General features: G+C 42.8%; 1 protein-coding gene across 1 annotated transcript in view; it reads left to right on the top strand.

Moving 5' to 3' along the window:
• The window catches only part of TTC7B (tetratricopeptide repeat domain 7B), a 209,615-nt gene that overhangs the window by 59,142 nt on the left and 130,894 nt on the right, over positions 1–19,579 (top strand). The window contains exons 5-6 of the mRNA XM_025042114.1: positions 7,762–7,840; positions 13,252–13,424. Coding sequence (XP_024897882.1) covers positions 7,762–7,840; positions 13,252–13,424 — 252 coding nt within the window. The remainder of the gene's footprint in view (positions 1–7,761; positions 7,841–13,251; positions 13,425–19,579) is intronic.

The raw sequence follows: 19,579 nt of genomic DNA, 5'->3' as shown, positions 1-19,579 counted from the left end.
GAGGGCATCTGGCCTGGTTTCCAGCAGGACAGCTTGGGCCAGCCTGGGGCCTGAGCTCTGCCCTTTTTTACTAGTGATAGCCTTTGAAATATTGTCCCCGGAGATTGTTTTGGAAATGCAATGCTCCTGTTTTCCGCTCATTGAAAGAGAAGTGAACACTGTGCTCTCATCCTTGCACTTGACTTTCAGCGTGAATCTTGTGTCCGCCCCTTGACGTCCTTTCCGCCTTCCTCCCTCTCCATAGCCCGGCTGGCTGGAGGAACAGGACGGTCAAGAATCCTTTTATCTCTGCTGCTTAGAATTGATTCATGTTCAAAGTCATATTGTTAGCAGACCATTTCTACCTCCTAGATGGTCTTTCGTATACTTTATTTTTGACTTTTAAAATGAGTATTAAATTTGCCTGGTGCTCATCAGTGTTCCATGTAACAAACTGCGCCCCTTCTTGCGAAGCAGGTCATTTGGAGCCCTAGCCGCTCCGCTCTCCACTCGCTAAATCCACCTGTCTTCCATTTGTGGCTGGATCCTCAATGGAAGTAAATTATGTTGGCGCCTCGCTTTTCTCTTGTCAGCTTGGTATTACACTTCAAACCACCCAGACCACCAATTTGAGCCACTAAACCACCGTTAGTAGCTCAGCTACCCAAGTTCACATTTTTGAGTTTGGCCAAGCCCTCGTTGATTGATTCAGAACAATCTCCAAATGTGAGCTGTATCAACCGAGGTAGAACAAAGAGTTCAAGCGCCAACACTCTCAGTTTCCCTAAGTCATTAGTGTTGCATGTGTCCCCGCCCCTCCCCCGGTGGCCTTTGATAGAGACTCTGCGCTCCTCCCCACGGACAGACGCCAGCACCGTTGGGAGGTGTCACCGTCATTTCCTGGGAGAGTGACCACAGAGCCCCAGAGGAGGAGCTTTTTTCTGTCCTCACCTGACACCAGTTAGTTGTTGTCTTTTGTCATTGACAGCGTGGTCAGCTGTCAATCAATAGCAGAGTGAATGAAAAGATCCAACCGGGGAATATCTTTTTTATTCTCCAAAATTAAATGACTCCAAAGAAGTAAAACAGACTTTCATGTGCTGTAAATTGACAGGAAGGTAGATTCTAGAATTCCAGACCTGTTTCGAGCGGTGGCAGAGTTTCGAGGATAATGGTAGTGATAAGCACTTACAACTCATTTAATTCTCGCAACGCATCTATGAGGTGGATACATTTGTTATCGCCGTTTTACAGGTGAAGGAACTGAGGCACGGACATTCTCCCGAGATGAACAGCTAGGGAGTTGCAAAGCTTGCATCCGAGCCCACAGAGTCTGGCTCCGAAGTCCCTGTCCTACTTTGTCTCTGAGTTGAAGTACATAGATAAGGATATGGATTTCTAGGTGGATACTCTGAAGAGCAATCCTTGCGTGTCAGGTACTGTTTCACTTGTTGGAAGTATTCTTGTACTGAGGGGACCAACTCGGCGATAAGTGCTGTGTGGCTCCTAGAGTTAAGCTGAGCATTATCACAGTGCAAGTTCACGAGGAAGCGTGTTTGTCGGCAGGCTCACAGTCGCATCCACTGTGCACAGTAGGCCCTCGACATGCGTTCTTTGAATGAGGATTGATACTGTGTCGCTCATTCCCAAAGACTGGGAAGGGAGAAGGACACGGGACGGGACGAGCCTGTCCGTATCTCTGAGTTTCCTCAGAGACGCAGAGTTCGCCTGAGATCTCATAGCAGTTTGTCCAGTTTTTGTCTGTAGACCTTCAGCATGCCATGTCGGAAGGGCCTGGCAGCACGTCCCCGTTGTGACTCTGAGAAAGGTCTTGTGCCTTGTTTGACTTGTACTCCCGCTGCCTGGGTACCTAGTGTGCCTGCTCAGCATGCTGCCCACTGCCTGGCTGGCTGACCAAAACACCGTATTTTCTCTGCTTTTGTTGTGAGAAGCCTCAGTTGCTGAGTTAGTCAAAAATGTGTTGTTAAGCCTGGTACAACTCTCATTAGGTTTGAAATGAGACTTCCGGAAGCTTCGCCTGCTTATTCACGTCCCAGCGTGGATGGTTGTCACACCCTCCGTCACTATATCTAGGTTGCAGCTGGCTTGCTTCGATGATCAGAGAGTCCTTTGCTAATGAGGCCAAGGTTGTGGGTTTGATCCCTGGCCCCTGACTGCAGCAGCCATCTGTCTTCACAAACGCATGTCATTGGATACGAGGCAAAGGGTGTGCACAGAGGGAACAGAAGCCGGAATCCATTCTGGGGAAAACAGCTCCCTGACAGCTGGCCAGAAGTGTCCTTTCGGACTGTGAGGGATCTTTTTCTTCTTCCACTTTCCAGATCTGGACGTCTGGCTTCGATCGCAGACTTTTCCAAACAGACGATACTCAGAGTTACATAGATGAAAGGGAAGCTGTTCCCAAGCCTGAGAACTGAGAACTGCGTGACATATGTCTGGTTTTTCAGGGTTGTGGTGTTGACGGTGTCCAGGGTCCTGATGGGCGTATGTATCTCATGAAGTAGGAAGCGTCTGCTGCAGATGGAGTTGTCCCTTTTGTAATCAAGAATGCTCTTCTCATCAAGAATGAGAAAGGATTTCAGAACATAAGATGGTGCTCACTCTTTTCCTTTATTTGGGGGGTGGGAGGGGGTGCGGTGCACCGCTTAGTAAGTGTCACTGGTTGTCTGGTCAGCCCTGTGAGGCGGTCGGGACAAGGAGAGGTAGTTATAAAGAGGATGATCATGGCTTGGTTGGCGGACAGACATAAGTACAAATGAAAAGCAGTGTGTCGAGTGCCGTCTCTGCTCGGAATACGGGCGGACCTGTGGGGAGCACCCAGGGTCAGCGCTTCTGTCTTCCCAGAGCAGCTAGGAAAACGTTCCCAAGGGCGGCCTCTGACCTGGGTCCTGAAGGAGGACTCAAAGTTCCTTAGGACACTGCAGATGGAGAAAGGAGCATTCGTAAGGCATACGGGCAGGAAAGTCCCTGAAAGGCCTGGTAGGTTTCTTTAAAATCTCGAAACCCTCATCATCCACACAGCTGTCTAGAAGCTGTCAGGCCGGGCATGTCCAGGGATGTCGCTGGTTACAGGTGTGTCACTGCCCCCCAGGCACCCACGCTACAGTGCCACTGAGGGCCTGTGAGATGTATTCTGTTTAAGAGAGTGCTTCGATGTGTCGCCTGCCAGTCCGTGTGCAGTGAGAAAGAGGACAAGAAACGGCTAGAAAATGTATCTCCTTGTGGTCTTTCTTCACTGGGCTCATCGTGGTTCTGAATTTCATTCATTAAGTAAGTATCTGTTGAGCCCTTTCTGTATGCCAGGCTGTGTTAGCAAGATCTTGGTCCTCAAAATGCTCACATTCTTATGGGGGATGAGAAGCCATCTAAGTTCCCTGAGGTGGGGAGGGTGTCCCCTTTTTCACCAGTGTACTCTCAGGATGAGCCTGGGACCTGATACCTAAAGTATCAATAATTGTCGAAATAACCTACCGCTTAGGAGTTTCTGGAGTGCTAGTTGGTAAGAGAGAACATGGAAAAAGCCAAACGATTTTTTAGCTCTAAGAGATCGACCATGTTGACATATTCTATAATTGATCTTTAGTTATGAAGTTCTCAACCACCGAGAAGGAACAAAAGAATATTAAACATACTCTAGCAAGGTTACCTTTTCCTTACTACCCAGGAATTTGACGTCCAACATAAAAAGTATTTCATTCACATCAGAACTTTGAGTTTACGTTGATATTACACTTTGTCGATATTAAATTTAAGTGTATTGGTGGTCTGGGCCAAACTCTGAGGTCAGAAGATAATCTGGAAGGCCAGGTTAAGGGGAAGCATTGTATTTTCCCACCCCACTCCCAAGAAATGAAAAGAGAGATAACAAAACAGTATCTTGAACCTGCCGTTGAAGTAGCCGCCCATCACGAGGGGACGTGGTTCTCAGGTCTCCGAGTTCCTCCCAGACTTGGTTTTCCATTTCGATGTTGACTCTGGAGCTCTGGCGTCCTTCCCATGTACATTTCCTCCCTTGGTTTGATAGCACAGAGGCCGAGGGGACAGTATTAGCGAGCAGAGGATGTGGTTCAGAGTCGTAGAACAGCACAGAGCAAAAAACCAGGCTTAGACGTAAGAATGTAAATTGTAGAGAGCAGCTTTCAAAAGCGCTGCTGCAGGGCCCAAGGGGTCAAGTGCTGGTGAGTCAGTGCCCTCCCTGGGTGTCTGCAGGAAGTCAGGCGTTTGTGCTGACCTAAGGGCCAGCAGACAAGACCTGGGGCGGGGAGGAACTCAGAAGGAGGATGATGAAACCAGATAGAAAAGGGAGGAGAGAAGGAAGAAAAATGGGAGTAGGTCAAGGGAGGAGCTGAATGTGTCCCGGTGGAGTGAGTGGGCTGTCCTGCCGAGGACAGAGCAGTAGGTGGCCTGGGTTTGAGCCAGAGCAAGGCGGTGGGAGCCTGGCCTGAGCTCTGCCTGCTGTGTTGGGGACGGGCAGCGACACTGGGGAGTGAAAGCAGGGTTTTGCCTGCTGGTCAGGCTGAACAACCAGCTGGTGCTCAAAGGACCAGCTTTCTCCTTGGTAAAATAGCTGAGCTGTTTGGGAACAGTTCCACGTGGAGGGAGACGCACCCAACTCAGGAAGCTTGCCAAAGCGAGGTACAGGAGGTGAACCCCAAGTGCTGACAGCCTGCCAAAGTACCCGCCGCCCGAATGTTGGCAAGAACATTCCTTTCGAGAATAATGAATTCTGACATCACTGCGCTCTCTGTCGAGGGTGTTGAGATGGAATTAGGGACCTAATGTCGGGGGTCTGTGGAAGCCCTCGGAACCAGGGACGTTCCTTGGCTCTGTTCTCTGCATTTGGAGTGGCATTTTGAAGCAACAGTTCCTTCTAGATATTAAATGGATCTCAACATTTTAAGAATTAACTAATAGTTCAGAGACATAACCTCAATCATGTGGCTTTTGTCTATTGGGTTATTTCGTAGCATTTAGAATGTAATTCTTGCAAGTTAATTTCCTTGTTTTTGGTTCCTTTCTATCATGATTATTCACCTAGACTAAGTAATTTTTTATCTGCTGCCAACAGTAAAAGTTATTGGTTGAGTAAAATTATGTGACTAAAAAGATGTTTGAATGGTGTAGGCGTCGACGAGAGTTGTTATGTTTTTGCAATTTGAAATACCTTTTCCCCTCCAGTTCCTCCTCCTTCCCGCTGCCAGGTTGCTCTGTGGTTGGACGACCAGCCTCATGGTTGGCCTGGTGGTGTCACGTGCATTTGACTAGCACAGCCCCAGGCCGGCCGAGACCTTCTCGGTTACTGTGGATCCTCAGTTTACAAGAAGGCTTCTTCCCAGTTTGTGGAAGAGTTTGATTCCGAATTCTAAGCTCTCTCCAGAAATAAACTAGAAACAGTTTGAGAAAAACTCGTCCCTGCTTCCAAGGCGATGCCGGCACTTTGGGAATGAACACGCGTTTCCGTGTGTGCCATGTTGTCAGTCCCGGGGACTTCCTCCAGCCTCCACCAGAGGGCCTCAGTCCTGCACGGGAGGGACCGCCTCCCACCCTGCGGGGAGGTGACTTTCTCTCTCCATCGTTTCTCTTTTAAGGCAGCAGGGGCCTTGCCCTTGGGCACCAGACTGCTTCGCGGATTTTCTTTTCGGTTGTTAACCAGTTCCTAGGAGTATCTCATTAGCTGTGATCACTGGGATGCAGAAAACTTGTGTTGTGTAATATATACTAAGTTATTTGCATATTAATGATACAGAACGTAGACCTGAGCTCTTCCATTCATATTTTTCCTTTCTTCAAGAGTAGCACTTCAGTTTGAGAACTTACATTTCTTTTGTCCAGGAAAACGATAGAATGTGGTAGAAAGCTCCTGGCTCGCTCTCTTGCTTGGTCTGTGAACCTGAGCAAGCCTTTTCACTTCTGTGTCACAATGACTAGATAGTGTTGGATCATTTACAGCTAGAATATTCTGTGCTTCTGTAACTGGATAAGTATCTCATTCCGCAAGGAGGGCAAAGAGACATTCTAAATGACCAATTCCTGTAGCCTTCCCTGAGTTATAATATTTAGATTTGATACTGTTTATTCAAGTCCTAACTTCCGCCCTGGTAAACAGCCCTTTAGACCTAGGTCTCCGATTATGTCATCTCAATCCGACCCCTACTTCATACTGTTCAAAATGCCAGTCTTTTCGCAGGTAGTCGGAGCTTAGGCTGTGACTCTGGAATAAAGTTAGAGTACTATGTCCTACCCTATACCCTTTTATAGCCGTAGAAATCTCCTCCCCACCCCCATGTTACTTAGAGAACCGAGCTTCAGTCCAAAGCAAATGTACTTTGTTGCCTGTGAACACGGATCTCATAAAAACAAATGAAGGGGAAAGCAAAGTAGATTGCATGTCCCAGGGCCTATTACCTCATTTTTATTCACGTCTCTGTTAGATTTCCTTTAGCGCTGCTTAGAGTCCTGCAGGAGCACAAGCTTCTCTTTTTATGACACTATCGAGCTTCTGATCCGATATCATCTGATATGTGTGGGCAAGAGGAATATGAGAATATTTATGTATCTCTGCCAGTAAACCATTATCTTCAAGTTCTGGGGCTCTTCTTGTGAATGAGAGTCCTGGGATGTCATGTAGGTATAAGATACGAATTAATGGCCCTTGTGAGTGCTTGTAACATACAGAACCCACGTCCAGTTTGATTTAATATTGTTGTGCAATTTAAAATGTCATCCAAGAAGAGAGCCAAATACCTAGAGCATCTGCTGCAGCCTGCGGGGCTGGCTGACAGCTTTGCACCGGCTGACCCGCTCTGCGGCGTTTTGGAAAGACGAGATGTGTTCTAATGAGCAGGTTATAAATATCGCCGAGTTATGTCATAGGCGGTAGCAGTGCTCAGTGTAAAAGGGCCGGCTGGAAAGTGCTCCCAGCTGAGCAGGCCAGGCATAGCATACAGAGAGGACAAATGGGGCCTGGATGTATTGACTAGGGTGTTAACTAAAGAATTTTTGTCCCTTAATAAAATGTGTCACCAAGCATGTCTTTGCGAGGAGCATGGGGCCATGAGATGAGATGTGTTCTGATCACAGCCAGGCGGCTCCGAGTTCCACCTTCACACACTACCTCACAGACGGGACCTTCAACCCCATGCTTTGTTTGTCATTGCAGCGTTGGCAGGGGGAGGGGGGCGGGATTTGATGGATTTACTGGACAGTGATTGATGCTCTCAAAGATGCAGAGTGTTTGGTTGCTTGGTGGAGCTCCACATTTTTCTTACCTTTTATCTTTGTCTTGCCCATAAAAATTGCAAGTTACAAGAAGCCTTTATGCACATCGCATGCGGCGCCTTGTTGATATTCCCATACCCCCTTTGCTACGCACCTATAAGTGAAAAAATAAATTTCAGTACCACTCACCAGAGCAGAAAAGCTACTGAGCCGTTATAAGGCTGAAGACAGACTCTTGCAAGATATCTTGCTCTTTTTTGTGGGGGAGGAGGGCAGGGCTTATTTTGTTTTGTTTTGCCCTCGGAATTGATTTTCTGACTTTTTTTTTTGAGAAAATTTTGTTTTGGAAGCACAAAAAACCATCCATCCCAGGTCAGAATCTTCAGAGTTGAACAAAAACAGACAGACATGTTCAGAAAAAATTATTTGCTGAAAATCTAGCCAACCAGCTTTTATGTAGACAAAATGCATTGAAATATGTGTATAAAATATTGAACATTAATACACACCAGATGGAAACCCTGTCAAACTCTGTGCACACAGGAACTTGACAAGAGGAGTTGGGAGATTCAGGGAGCTCCTCAGAGCCGTCGAGACGAGGACGACGCAAAACCTGCGGATGGTAAGTGCGGTCGATGACTGGAGCGAGGCCCAAAGGGCACTTTCTAGTGCGTTCGCTCGCGCGTGCGCGCGCTCTCTGTCTGTCTGTCTGTCTGTCTGTCTGTCTGTCTCTCTCTCTCTCTCTCTCTCTCTCTCGTGTATATGTGTGTGTGTCTCTCTCTCGTATATGTGTGTGTATACATGTGTACACACACACACACACACGCACACACATATATACTTCATTAAGATATAATTTACATAGCATATAATTCACCCATTGACAGTCAGTGGTTTTTAGTAGATTCACAAAAGTGTTCAGCCATCTCAGAACATTTTCATCACCCCCCCGCCCCCCGCCCCGCAAAGAAACTCCGTTCCCATGAGCCGTCAAGCTCCATTTTCCCTTTTCTTCAGCCCCTGGCAATCACTCACTTAATTTCTGTTTCTCTGGATTTGCCTATTTTGGACATTTCATATAAATGGGATTATATAATATGTGGTCTTTTTGTGACTGGCTTCCTTTACTTAGCATAATGTTTTCAAGGTTCATCCAACGTCGTAGCCTATGTCGATACTTCTTTCCTTTTTATTACCAAATAATATTTCATCGTGTGGATGCAACACATTTTATTTATCCATTCATCAGTTGATGGACATTTGGGTTGTTTGCCCTTTTTGGCTGTTATGAATAATGCTGCTATGGACGTTCTTATGCAAATTCTTATGTAGATATATATGTTCATTTTTCTTGGGTTCACACCTAACACCTAATTGCTGGATCATACGATAACTCTATTTTTAGCATTTAGTGGAATTTATAGTCCCTTTTCCAAAGCAGTGGCGCCATTTTACGTTCCCACTAGACGTTGAGAGGGTTCCAGTTTTTCCGCATCCTCTACAACACTTGTTATTATCTATCTCTTTAGCTGTAGCCATCCTAGTGGGTGTGAAGTACTGTCTCATTGTGGTTTTGATTTACATTTCCTTGAACACCAATGATGTCTGGCATCTTTTCAATTGCTTATCAGTAGTGCTGTCTCCTGAAACCTAGGAAATGCATCTGGTAAGGCAGGTAGAATGTAAGCCCTCCCTGATGCCAGTGTGGTGGAAGGGTCATTTGTATGCTAATGAGTCATACCAAAACCCAGACAGAGCAAAGCAGATTAGATTCGGAGGAGCATCTCGTCGTTTGGCTAATTATATCAGCTAGAAAACTTAGAAGAGATGTATGAAAGCTAGTTAAATAAACTGAAGAGCAGCTTGGTTCTCCTGTTGACTCGCGTTCTCTGTCTTCCTGTTTGATCTTTTCACTTTCCTGTCTGGGAAGATGCCTTATTTATCTGCCATAGTTTGCCCTTCAGTGTGATAGCCATTGAGTGTTTTGGTAAATGCCTGGTGTTTACTAGAAGTTAAGCAAATGCCACCTGTCACCATTGGTGTAGCACACCCATGTAAGATGACAGTGTCTTTTGTCTTTTATCATCCATGTCGTCATCCTCCCATTCTCGTGAATCCTTTAAATCCTGTAAGAGACTATTCGCTTGGGCAAGCCTAATGGATTCCTGTAGTGATAAGTGAAGTCGTATCTTCATTTTGGCATCTCCAGAGTTTTAGATCCAGACCTACAACTCACGGGGCCAGGTGTCTAAGCCATAGGCTTTCCTAGAATTATGGCGGGGGGCGGGTGGCGGGGAGTGAGAGAAGATGAGCAACTTCACACACACACCCCACCAAGAACCCACTGGGTCTTCAGTATTTATTTATATATTGATGTGATTTAGAGGTGTCTTAAGAAATTCAAACAAAACATTTTGATTTGTAGAGTTCTTTAAGAAAAAAAACCCTGTAAAATATGGATAAAAATTGTTGCCAAATGTCTTCTCTCTGAAATCGATCTACTCTCAACATTCCATAGAACTTCCCAACTGGTCAGTATGAACAGCTTCTTCCAAGATCTGGAAGCACAATGAAAGTAACTGAACATATTGGCAACTGTTCTTCTAATTATTTTAAACGCACATTTAAAAAGCCAATCTTTCAAAATTGCTTAAATATGGAGCATTTGTTTATATTGTTGACTCTCGAAAATATATATTGATCCATTAAAGAAATGAATGATTATTCCTTATTAAAAGGAAATTGTTGGAATCTGCCCACCGCTTACTTCAACATTATTTTTCAGAATTAGAGAATATCTTCCATTATAAGATTTATGATTTTTAAACCAATGTATTTGAACTTATTAAAATCTTGAGAGATAGGATTCTAAATAGAGAGAGGTTAGGAAGGAAGAGATTTCTTCAACCTTTTTTATTTTTATTTTTTTGAGAAGTACAGTGAAAGGCTCCTGAAGAAAGTCCGAGTAGACTAGCGCTGCCCCCTGGACATTTCAGCTGTTCATTGGTCAGTGTCAACACGAGGGGAGTCACTTCCCACTTTATGCTGTGCTTGAGGTGCAAGTAGACCTTTAGTCTTGGCTGATGATGCTCAAATGACCTAAGTTAAACTGTTTCTGATTCCTTGAGTGCTTAACCGAAGGTATGCATCAGAATTCACGGAGGAACCGTGAACAAATACACATCCCAATGCCCGGCTCGGAAACGCCAGCTGAGGAGGTCTGGGGCAGGACCCGCGAGTCTAATGTTCTAGTTTCTACAGTGATTCTTCGTCCACCCTAGTTGAGAAGCATTTCCTGGGCCTTATGTACTGGTCTCTTGGTTATTACTAGACATCAGAAAGCTTCTCCAGCTAATGGCATTCACAAGACAGTGTCTCCAGCAGCCTTAATAACTATATGACTCTTTTTAGATTAGCTGTTAATTGCAAATTTGCGATATGCCTCTGAGATGGAAAATTTGCTTTGTAAAACTCAGTCTGGCATGAGACCATAGCAGAGAAGGATTTAAAAGTACACGCATAGCAACCCCTCGCCTAGACAAATACTCTGAAGAATTGAAAGCAGGTGTTCAAACATTCAAATAAAAACTTGTATATGAATGTTCATAGCAACCCTATTCACAATAGCTAAAAGATGGAAACAGCCCAAATGTCTATCAACTGATGACTGGATAAGCAAAATGTGGTCTAGCCATACAATGGAATATCATTCAGCCATCAAAAGGAATGAAGTTCTGATACATGCTACAGCGTGGATGAAACTGGAAAGCATTTTGCTAAGTGAAAGAAGCCAAACACGAAAAGGCCACACATTATATGATTCCATTTATATGACTTACCCAAGGTAGACAAATCTATATGGACAGAAAGTAGAGTAGAGTTTCCCAGGTCTGGGAGGAGGGGGCGTGGGGCATGACTGCTCCAGAGAATACGGGGCTTCCTTTTGGATAATGCAGGTGTCCTGGAACTAGATAGTACTGATGGTTGTACGACATTGTGAATGTACTAGACGCCATTGGATTCCACACTTTAAATGGTTAAAACGGTGAACTTTATGTTCTGTGGATTTTACCACAATTTAAAAAATACGTGCAAAGAGGTGCATTTCAGGACCAAGTTTGTACGTAAAAGTTCGAATCTTCTTGCAGGCCTACTTCCCTCCCTTTCTTCCTTTAATTCTGAATTCATTTGATAGTTACCAACAGTTTTTAAGCATTTAAACTGCAAGCTAAATAAAACTTTAGTATAAAAAATAAAGGTATGAGAGATTTTGGTGATCTTGTTGATAATTTCTCATATTTAATCTTCTTTTCTAAACTTCATTTGAGCTTTCAATGAACACAACCAAATATCCTTTCTAATCAGGACGGCACTGATGAGGTGACAACTTTATAATATGCAGTCACATCAAAACCTCATTTTAAAAGTCTCTCTGGAAGGTGAATACCCTGAGGAAAAGTGAGATCTAGCATGAATAGTCTAGTAGTGGACAGGCAAACTGTTTGAGGCAGAAATTTTTATAATTTTAGAATTTTTCCATGGCAGGTATACCCAGAAAATGAAGTTCCTCGTTCATTCTTTTTTTGCTTTAACATTTTTTTTTTCTCAGCTATTATAAGTGGAGGCAATTTTTGCTCGTCGATGCCTCCAGCAGAAGTCATTAGCTTCTATGACTGCGGTGAGATCAGAATGAAACTATAAAGGAAGGTTTAAGAAAACAGTTCAGGAACCGTTTAGGTCCTGGAAATTGTGTTCTTATGAGATCTTTACCGATAGCTCAGTTGGGGATGATAGGATTGATTTAATCTCACATTTATGTAGACATTTAAAGCCATTGGGTCTTACTTGAGAGTAATCAAGAAAATTTGCCTTTACCCAGTGATTATCAGAAACCACTAAGATAGTGATTTGGCTGCATTGAAGTTTCCTTGTGGTGTTTTAAGAGATTTCACATGGATGAAAGTCTGGCTAAGTTCTCCTCTGGAACATATCTGTTTAAAAAGGCTCCTTCTCAGGGAAGATCAGCGTTCTTTGCATCTTGCAAAGAATGCTAAAACCTTGTGGAAAAACCTACTGGTTGAAATTTTATTTTGCCGCCTCTGGCTGATCATGGGGTAGGTTGCCTGAGGTGCGGTACTTCTTTGTTTTCAGAGAGATTTTTTTTCTTTTTCCTTCTTCTTTTTTAACCTGTCCTCTTCTTTGTCACTGAAAGATTATGAGGTAAATGAACTGATATGCATCAGTCAACAAAATAGCCCTCCTCCACACATCATACGTGGTGTGGGTCCAGGCAGTGTTGTTGCAGGGAGTTTGGGAAAGCATAGTAACCTGCATCTAACTGAGGAGGACGAGGTCCAGATATGTCTGGGTTTTCACAGTGAGAAAAGAGATGCCTGTCCAGCTTTGAAAAAAATGTCTTTCTTGATCAGTAGCCATAGTCCCCACTTTGCCTTCTCTATTTCATAAGACCAGTAGGGGCTTTGAGGCGCTGAGTGCCAGGGTGGGGCCTTGTGGGACTGGTCCCTGGCACTCTAAGAAGGAAGACATTCTCAAAAATCTATAGTGGACATCATCAGTGAAGAGATTTTTTTCAGGGATAACATCATCTAGGTTGAGTACTGGCTTTTTGCCAAGTTTGGGCTTTAGCAGGCATCACTTGGGAGGTGATGAAAATATCTGCGGTTCACCTATTATTTATAAGGGCTTTAGAAAAGAGCTTAACTGAAAGTTTCAATTGTTTCGGGTATAAAACATGTTTAATGTTCCAGTGTACACCAGAGGCAGGTGGCATATGCAGGTCACGAACTTGTTTTAAAAAAAAAAGGTTCAAATATCTTAGTGCATCGTGTCTTCTTTTATGTCATCAATTGATAGAATTTCATCATAAATTTTTAATTATGAGTTTTGGAATAGTGCCTAGCACAAAGTGATGACCGAGAAATATTTATTAAATGAGTGAATGAGTGAATGAATAAATGAATGAATGATGCGAAATAGATTCATGGCTATGCCTTTGCTCCTTTGTGTTCCCAGACAATAGCGAGGCAGTTGGCGGAGATCTTGTTGCGGGGTATGTGTGAACAGAGCTACTGGAACCCTCTGGAGGACCCGCCATGCCAGTCACCTCTGGACGACCCTCTCCGGAAAGGAGCAAACACAAAAACCTACACCCTCACTCGGAAAGCCCGCGTCTACTCAGGAGAGAAGTATGGGAGTTGACGTCCTTATTTATAGGTTAAGGGGTTGGAGGGACACTTTAGGAAAATTCAAGGATGAGTAGAAGTGCAAGGGCAGATTTTTTTCCCCCGAAAAAGAACCAGATGAGCAAGTCTCATTTACCAATTTAATAGAGATAACTCACTACTTTTCACGCTTTCAGCAAATATCTGTGCACTAGTAGGTGACATTTTAAGTAGGAAAATGCTCTCATGTCAGCCATCACTGTTGGTCTTTGGGATTCTCATTCCATTTATTAGAAGAACCCCAGCATTATATAGCAATCAGTGACAAAGCTTTTTGTAAGCCAGACTTAACCATTTTTCTTTTCTTCGATTCCTTCATCCTTTTGTTTAAAAATTTGTTTGTAAGTGAATTAGCTATAAGAAGGTGAATTAAATAATTTGCAAGTGATTGGAAGGTGATGATGTCTCTTTAGAACTTCTTAATTTTTTAAAGGTTTAAATTTGGGACTTGATCATCGAGAGAAAAATGGGCTAGTGAACCACGGTAGTCTCGCATGTGTCTTCCCAGATGACGGGGAGGAGAAGATTGAGGGAGAGAGACCAGGAGAAGGGAATGATTGCCGGCTCATTCTTAATTCTTCCCCTCAGAGCCTCCACTTCCCACCTCTTCTTACAAGGACAAGGCATGGTGGCTTTTCAGAATTTCTCCATGAAGGAAAAGGGAACATGTATAAATAAATACAGAAACCCTCTCTAGTCATTGTCAAATTGGAAAAATGGCTGAGAGACTGTGGGCTGCTGCTTCTGAGGCCCTAGAGATAGCGCTGGTAGATGCGAGGGTGACTAGATCCTGACTACATGTGTGACTTCTGAAAATGTTTGTTGCATTGCCAAAAGGGACAGCGTCTCTCGGGGCAGCCACTTCTTAATCCTCTTAAGTTGACCCTAGCATATCTCTCCCTCGTCGTCTTGTTCAGTTTGCATTTCTTGTATAGATTCAGACATGTGAGCATATTCTTGCCTTTTTCTCTAGGCGTATTTTAATTTAGTTTCCATCCTCCTTTTTCATGGCCTTGTTGAGCCATGAGTTTGCTTAATTCACAGCCTGTGTTTACTCCTTAGTCCTTATCTGAATTCATAGAACATCTGTTCTAGCAATTCCCAAACTCTCACTTTAAAAATGCTGACCCCTCTTCATGAACTATTTAGAAGCAGATTTGGGTTCATTTTTAAGTAATTTTTTTTCCCCTGCTTTAGATGCTTCTTAATAGATAGGCATATGAGGTGCCAGGTATATTGAAGAACCCAGTTCTTGCTCCCACCCCTGATGAAGGTGGACACTGTGTCTCTTTGGGTGCTTTTCCAAAGTGGCCTCACCCCTTGAAGGCAGAAAAGCTCACAGCGTTGGCTACTTATCTTTTATTTCTCAAACCACTGGACTTGGTCACTCTTCTGACACCAGCTTCCGCATCTGTACAAGGAGACTTACGGAGGCAGCAGGCAGATGTAGAAAACGCAGTTACTAGTTAAAGGGAGCATTCTCATACCGGGACCAGTTACCGAGTCACAAGTTTCATTTTACACAGAAATGCACAGTTATGTTTTTTTAACTGTTTTTATTGAGGTGTAATCCATATATTATACAATTCATTCATTTAAAGTGTATAATTCAGTGGCATTTTAATATAGTCACATAGTTGTGCTTCCTTTACTACAATCAACTTTAGAACATTTTTGTTATGCCCAAAATAAACCCAGCACCCCTTAGCTTTCCCCCAACCCCAATCTCTTGCATTTTCATATGAATTTTAGGATCAGTTTGTTTATTTCTGGAAAAAAAAATGGCCACTGGGGTTTTGATAGGAATTTCATTGAATCTGTAGACCAGTTTGGGGAGTATTGCTGTCTTAACAATATTAAGTCTTCCAATCCATGAACATGGAATATCTTTCCATTAATTTAGATTTTCTTTCATTGCTTTTAACAATTTGTAGTTTTTAGGGTATGATGTTTGTACTTCTTTTGTTAAACTTATTCCTAAGGTTTTTTGGGGGGTTTGTGGATGTGTATCTCTCTGTGTATGTATGCTATGCTCTTTGATGGTATAGTAATGGAATTATTTTCTTAATTTTGTTTTTGGGTTGTTTATTGTAAGTATATAGAAATACAATTGATTTTCTCTATTTATTTTGTATACCACAGTCTTGGTGAATAATTATTAGTCCTAATAATTTTTAGATTCCTTAAGATTTTCTATATACAGGATCATGTCATCTGCAAATAGAGATTAGTTTTACTTCTTCCTTTATAAACTGGATGCCTTTTATTTCATTTTCTTCCCTAATTGCCCTGGCTAGAACCTCCAGTACAATGTCGAATAGAAGTGACTTGTTCTTGATCTTGTTCTTGATCTTAGGAGGGGAAAGCATCTAGATTTTCACCATTGAGTATGACATTAGCTGTGGGCTTTCATAGATGCCCTTTGTCAAGTTGAACAAGGTCCTTTCTATTACTAGTTTGAATATTTTTCATCATAAAGGGTGTTTACTTTTGCAAATGCTTTTTCTGTATCTATTGAGATGATCATGTGGGTTTTGTCCTTTATTCTCCTGCTGTGATTTATTATACTAATTGATTTTCAGATGTTAAGCCAACCTTACATTCCTGGGTAAATCCCACTGGTCATGGTATATAATCCTTATTATCGTTGGGCTTGATTTGCTAGTATTTTGTTGAGGATTTTTAAATCAATATTTATAAAACATATTGAGTTGCAGTTTTTTTCTTTGTGTGGTTTTGGTATTAGAATAATATTGGCCTCATAGAATAAATTGGAAAATATTCCTTCCTCTTCTCATTTTTGAAAGAGTTTGTGGAGAATTGGTGTTAGTTATACTTTAAATGTTTGGTAGAATTCACCAGTGAAGCCATCTGGTGCTGGGCTTTTGTTTGTGGAAAGGTTTTGCCTACTATTTCAATCTCTTTACTTGTTATAGGTTGATTAAGATTTTATATTCCTTCCTGAATCAGTTCTAGTGGTTTTTGTCTTTCTAGAAACTTGTCCATTTCATCTAAGTTGTCTAATTTGCTGGCATACAGTTGTTCACGGTAACCTCTTCTAATTTTTTTATTTCTGTGAGGTTGGTAGTCATATCCCCTTAATCATTTCTCATTTTAGTAATTTGGGTCTTCCCTCTCTCTTTTTGGCTCAGTTTAGCTAAAAATGATCACTTAGAACCAACTTTCAGTTTTGCTGATTTTTTTTCTATTGCGTATCTACTTTCTATATCATTAGTTTCTGCAGTAATCCTATTCCTTCAGTTATCACCATCGGATTTTGACTTTCTTGTTTTGCGTGTTCACAATTCTACTTCTGATTTATTAGTAAAGAGAGAAAACCTGTTGAATGATACTTGTCTTGGAGCTTCCTTATTAACAAGGCAGGACTATCTGATCCATCAGTTCTACGACACAAAAGACATTATCATCAATTCAATTATGCTGGTTGAGAGGTGATAAAAAGAATTCATAGATCGTGAGTAAACCCCATTTTGGACAGTAGTCCCAAACTGCCCCTTTCCTTAATCTCCTATGAGAAATATGAGTACAAAGCAGTCGTTAGGTGGCACAAATCTTTCCAGCTCCAGAAGACCACAAGGACCATTCAAAATAGTTGGTCATAATAGAGTACACCTGAAAAAGCAAGCTCTGCCAGAAAGCTCCACTCCCTGTCACTACGACCTGGATGTGAAGTAGAAACTGAATGCTTATTCTTTCCCCATCTTGAATTCTGAAAAGAAATAAAATGTTGACAATCTTAGAAAAGAGGGGAAGGATCACATGCCATGGGCCTCTTTTACTTCCTGTCTTCTAGGTCTTTCTGTGAAGAATTTTATTGAATTTTGTTTACCTATTTTTAAGTAAGCTTTTTACTGACACATACTTTGAAAAAATACACAAATAAGAAGATAAAACTTGATGAATTTTTACCAAGCAAACACATCCATATAATTAGCATCAGGGTCAAGAAATAGACATTGCTAGAACTCTAAAAGCCCTCTTTGTACCCTCCACCAAGTACCGCCCCCTTCCCAAGGGTGAGTCTGTCCTGATTTCTATCTCAATAATTAGTCTGGCTCATTTTTGAAATTTATACAAATGGAACCATACATTAAGAACTTATTGTTTAATTTCTTTTGTCTAACAATATATTTGAGAGGTTTACCCATATTTTTGCATGTAGTAGTAGTTTGTCTTCACTGCTGCATAGTATTCCATTTTATTAATATACTCCAAAATACCAATCTATTGTTCTTGAAGGTTTTTGGTAAGGATGAAGATGCTGTTTAAAGTATAATGATGAGGGATGTTAGAGGGTCAGACAGATTACTTGATGGTGTAACCGAAGCCATGTGAGCAACCAGCTGTGTCACTGGTTGCCACCCTCATCACTAGTGTACACGGCCTACCTTCAGCTCATCGCAGAGAGGCCTGTTCCCTCACCAGGGACCTAGAAGCCTTTATGCAGGGTGATATGCTTTGTATGATTCACCCAGTTCATCCACAGCACAGCTCAGTGGACTGGGGCTCATCTAAGTGACAGGTCTTTCTTTCTTACTCATGAGGGGATTTAACCAAATGGATTGACAAAAAATGGAAGAACCGTGTAGAGGCCAGGGTAATCCTCAGATCAGATCAACTGACCCCTCCCTCATAATCAAGAGGCTCTCTTAATGCTTAATTTAAATCCTTTTCCTGTCTTGGAACCCTCCTCCTTCCTCACAAACCTGGGGCTGACAGCACTTTCCGCCTTGGTGTATGTAACAGACAGTGCATCTTGGGGTGGGGATGGGGCTGGGAATGGCATCGTCATCAGCTTTGATTTTTCAGCTCTCATCTGGCTGGCTGTGGTTCAGAGGCTGTATTTCTCCAGGAATTCCCAAGTAGTATCAGAGCCAGGCATATTAAAATAATAAAGACACCATTGCTGGGCCTTGGAGTTGACATTGTCATTTACAAATCACCTTTCTTGTGAGTTGGAGGTGCTCGAGGCCCTCCTTGCACCTAAATAGAGTCTGCTTTGATTCCTGGGTGGTGCCAGTGACCTTCAGGCATCCAACTTGTCATTAGTTGTATCATAGCTAAAGATGACAGAAAGATGAAATGCATTTGGATAAAATTGGATTAATTCCTTTTATACTATTTTTTCTACCACATACAGTGACGTTTTTACCTATCTGGGGGAAATTTCTAAGAAAGGGCTATTATTATCTGAGAGCTTTGGCAAGATTATGATCATTATAAATGAGGATTCTCACCCTTGTTCCCTGTGTTGTCTGTAGAATCAGATAATGAGTTGGTAATTCATCTAAAGTAGGAAAAGGAGCAACTTGCCTAAAGGGCAGCCAGTGAGCGGATAGCGTGGCCAGGATTAGAAGGCAGCCCTTCCGTTCTTAGCCCAGCAGCACTGGCCCTGCCACCTCCTCCAGCCTGCCAGTCCAGCTCAGGGGAGCTTGTCCTCACTGTCCTCACTGATCCCTATTTCCTCTCTGTCCCTTTTTATCCCCCACTCTGCCCTTCAGTCAATTTCCTTTGAATCTAGAGCCCCAGTATTCCACCTTCACAAGGCTAAGGTCTGAGCACCCTGTGATCTCCCCTGAGCAAGCTCTTGGGCCCCAAGAGGAGAATGTCACAAAAAGAAAGCTCCAACTATTTGGACCATCTGCCCTGAGCGCTGCACCTCCCCGAACAGGCAATAGGGGAGGAATGGCCAGAAGTGGGTCTAAAGAATCCATAATTGCTGAGAGGGGGCATTTCAGTGTGTAGTTTTTTTTAGGCATGTGTCTTAAAACTACCCTTTCTCGCTCCCCTCCCCCGCCCCCACTTCTTTCTGCCGGCCCTGGGAGCTTTGCAGCGCTCTCATCCTGTCTGCCTTGAAAGGAAGGGTAGAGGAAGTGGAATTAAAATCAGTTAATGTGCTACTCTGTTAGCAGCTCGGGTGGAAATAACACAACCTCACATTTAAGCAGGCCGAATGGCTCAAATGAAATTTGGGGATTATCCATGGATTGAATTGGGTGGTGTTAAGGCACAATTAGTATGAGCTCTCTCTCTTTGCAATTAGTCTGCATCATGTAGAAGTGGCTGGCCATGAAAAAAATGGTTAGCGTCACTGCTTT

Source organism: Pteropus alecto, unplaced genomic scaffold (genome assembly GCF_000325575.1).
Source record: "Pteropus alecto unplaced genomic scaffold, ASM32557v1 scaffold8, whole genome shotgun sequence".
NCBI lineage: Eukaryota > Metazoa > Chordata > Mammalia > Chiroptera > Pteropodidae > Pteropus > Pteropus alecto.
This window is presented reverse-complemented; position numbering and strand designations above follow the sequence as displayed.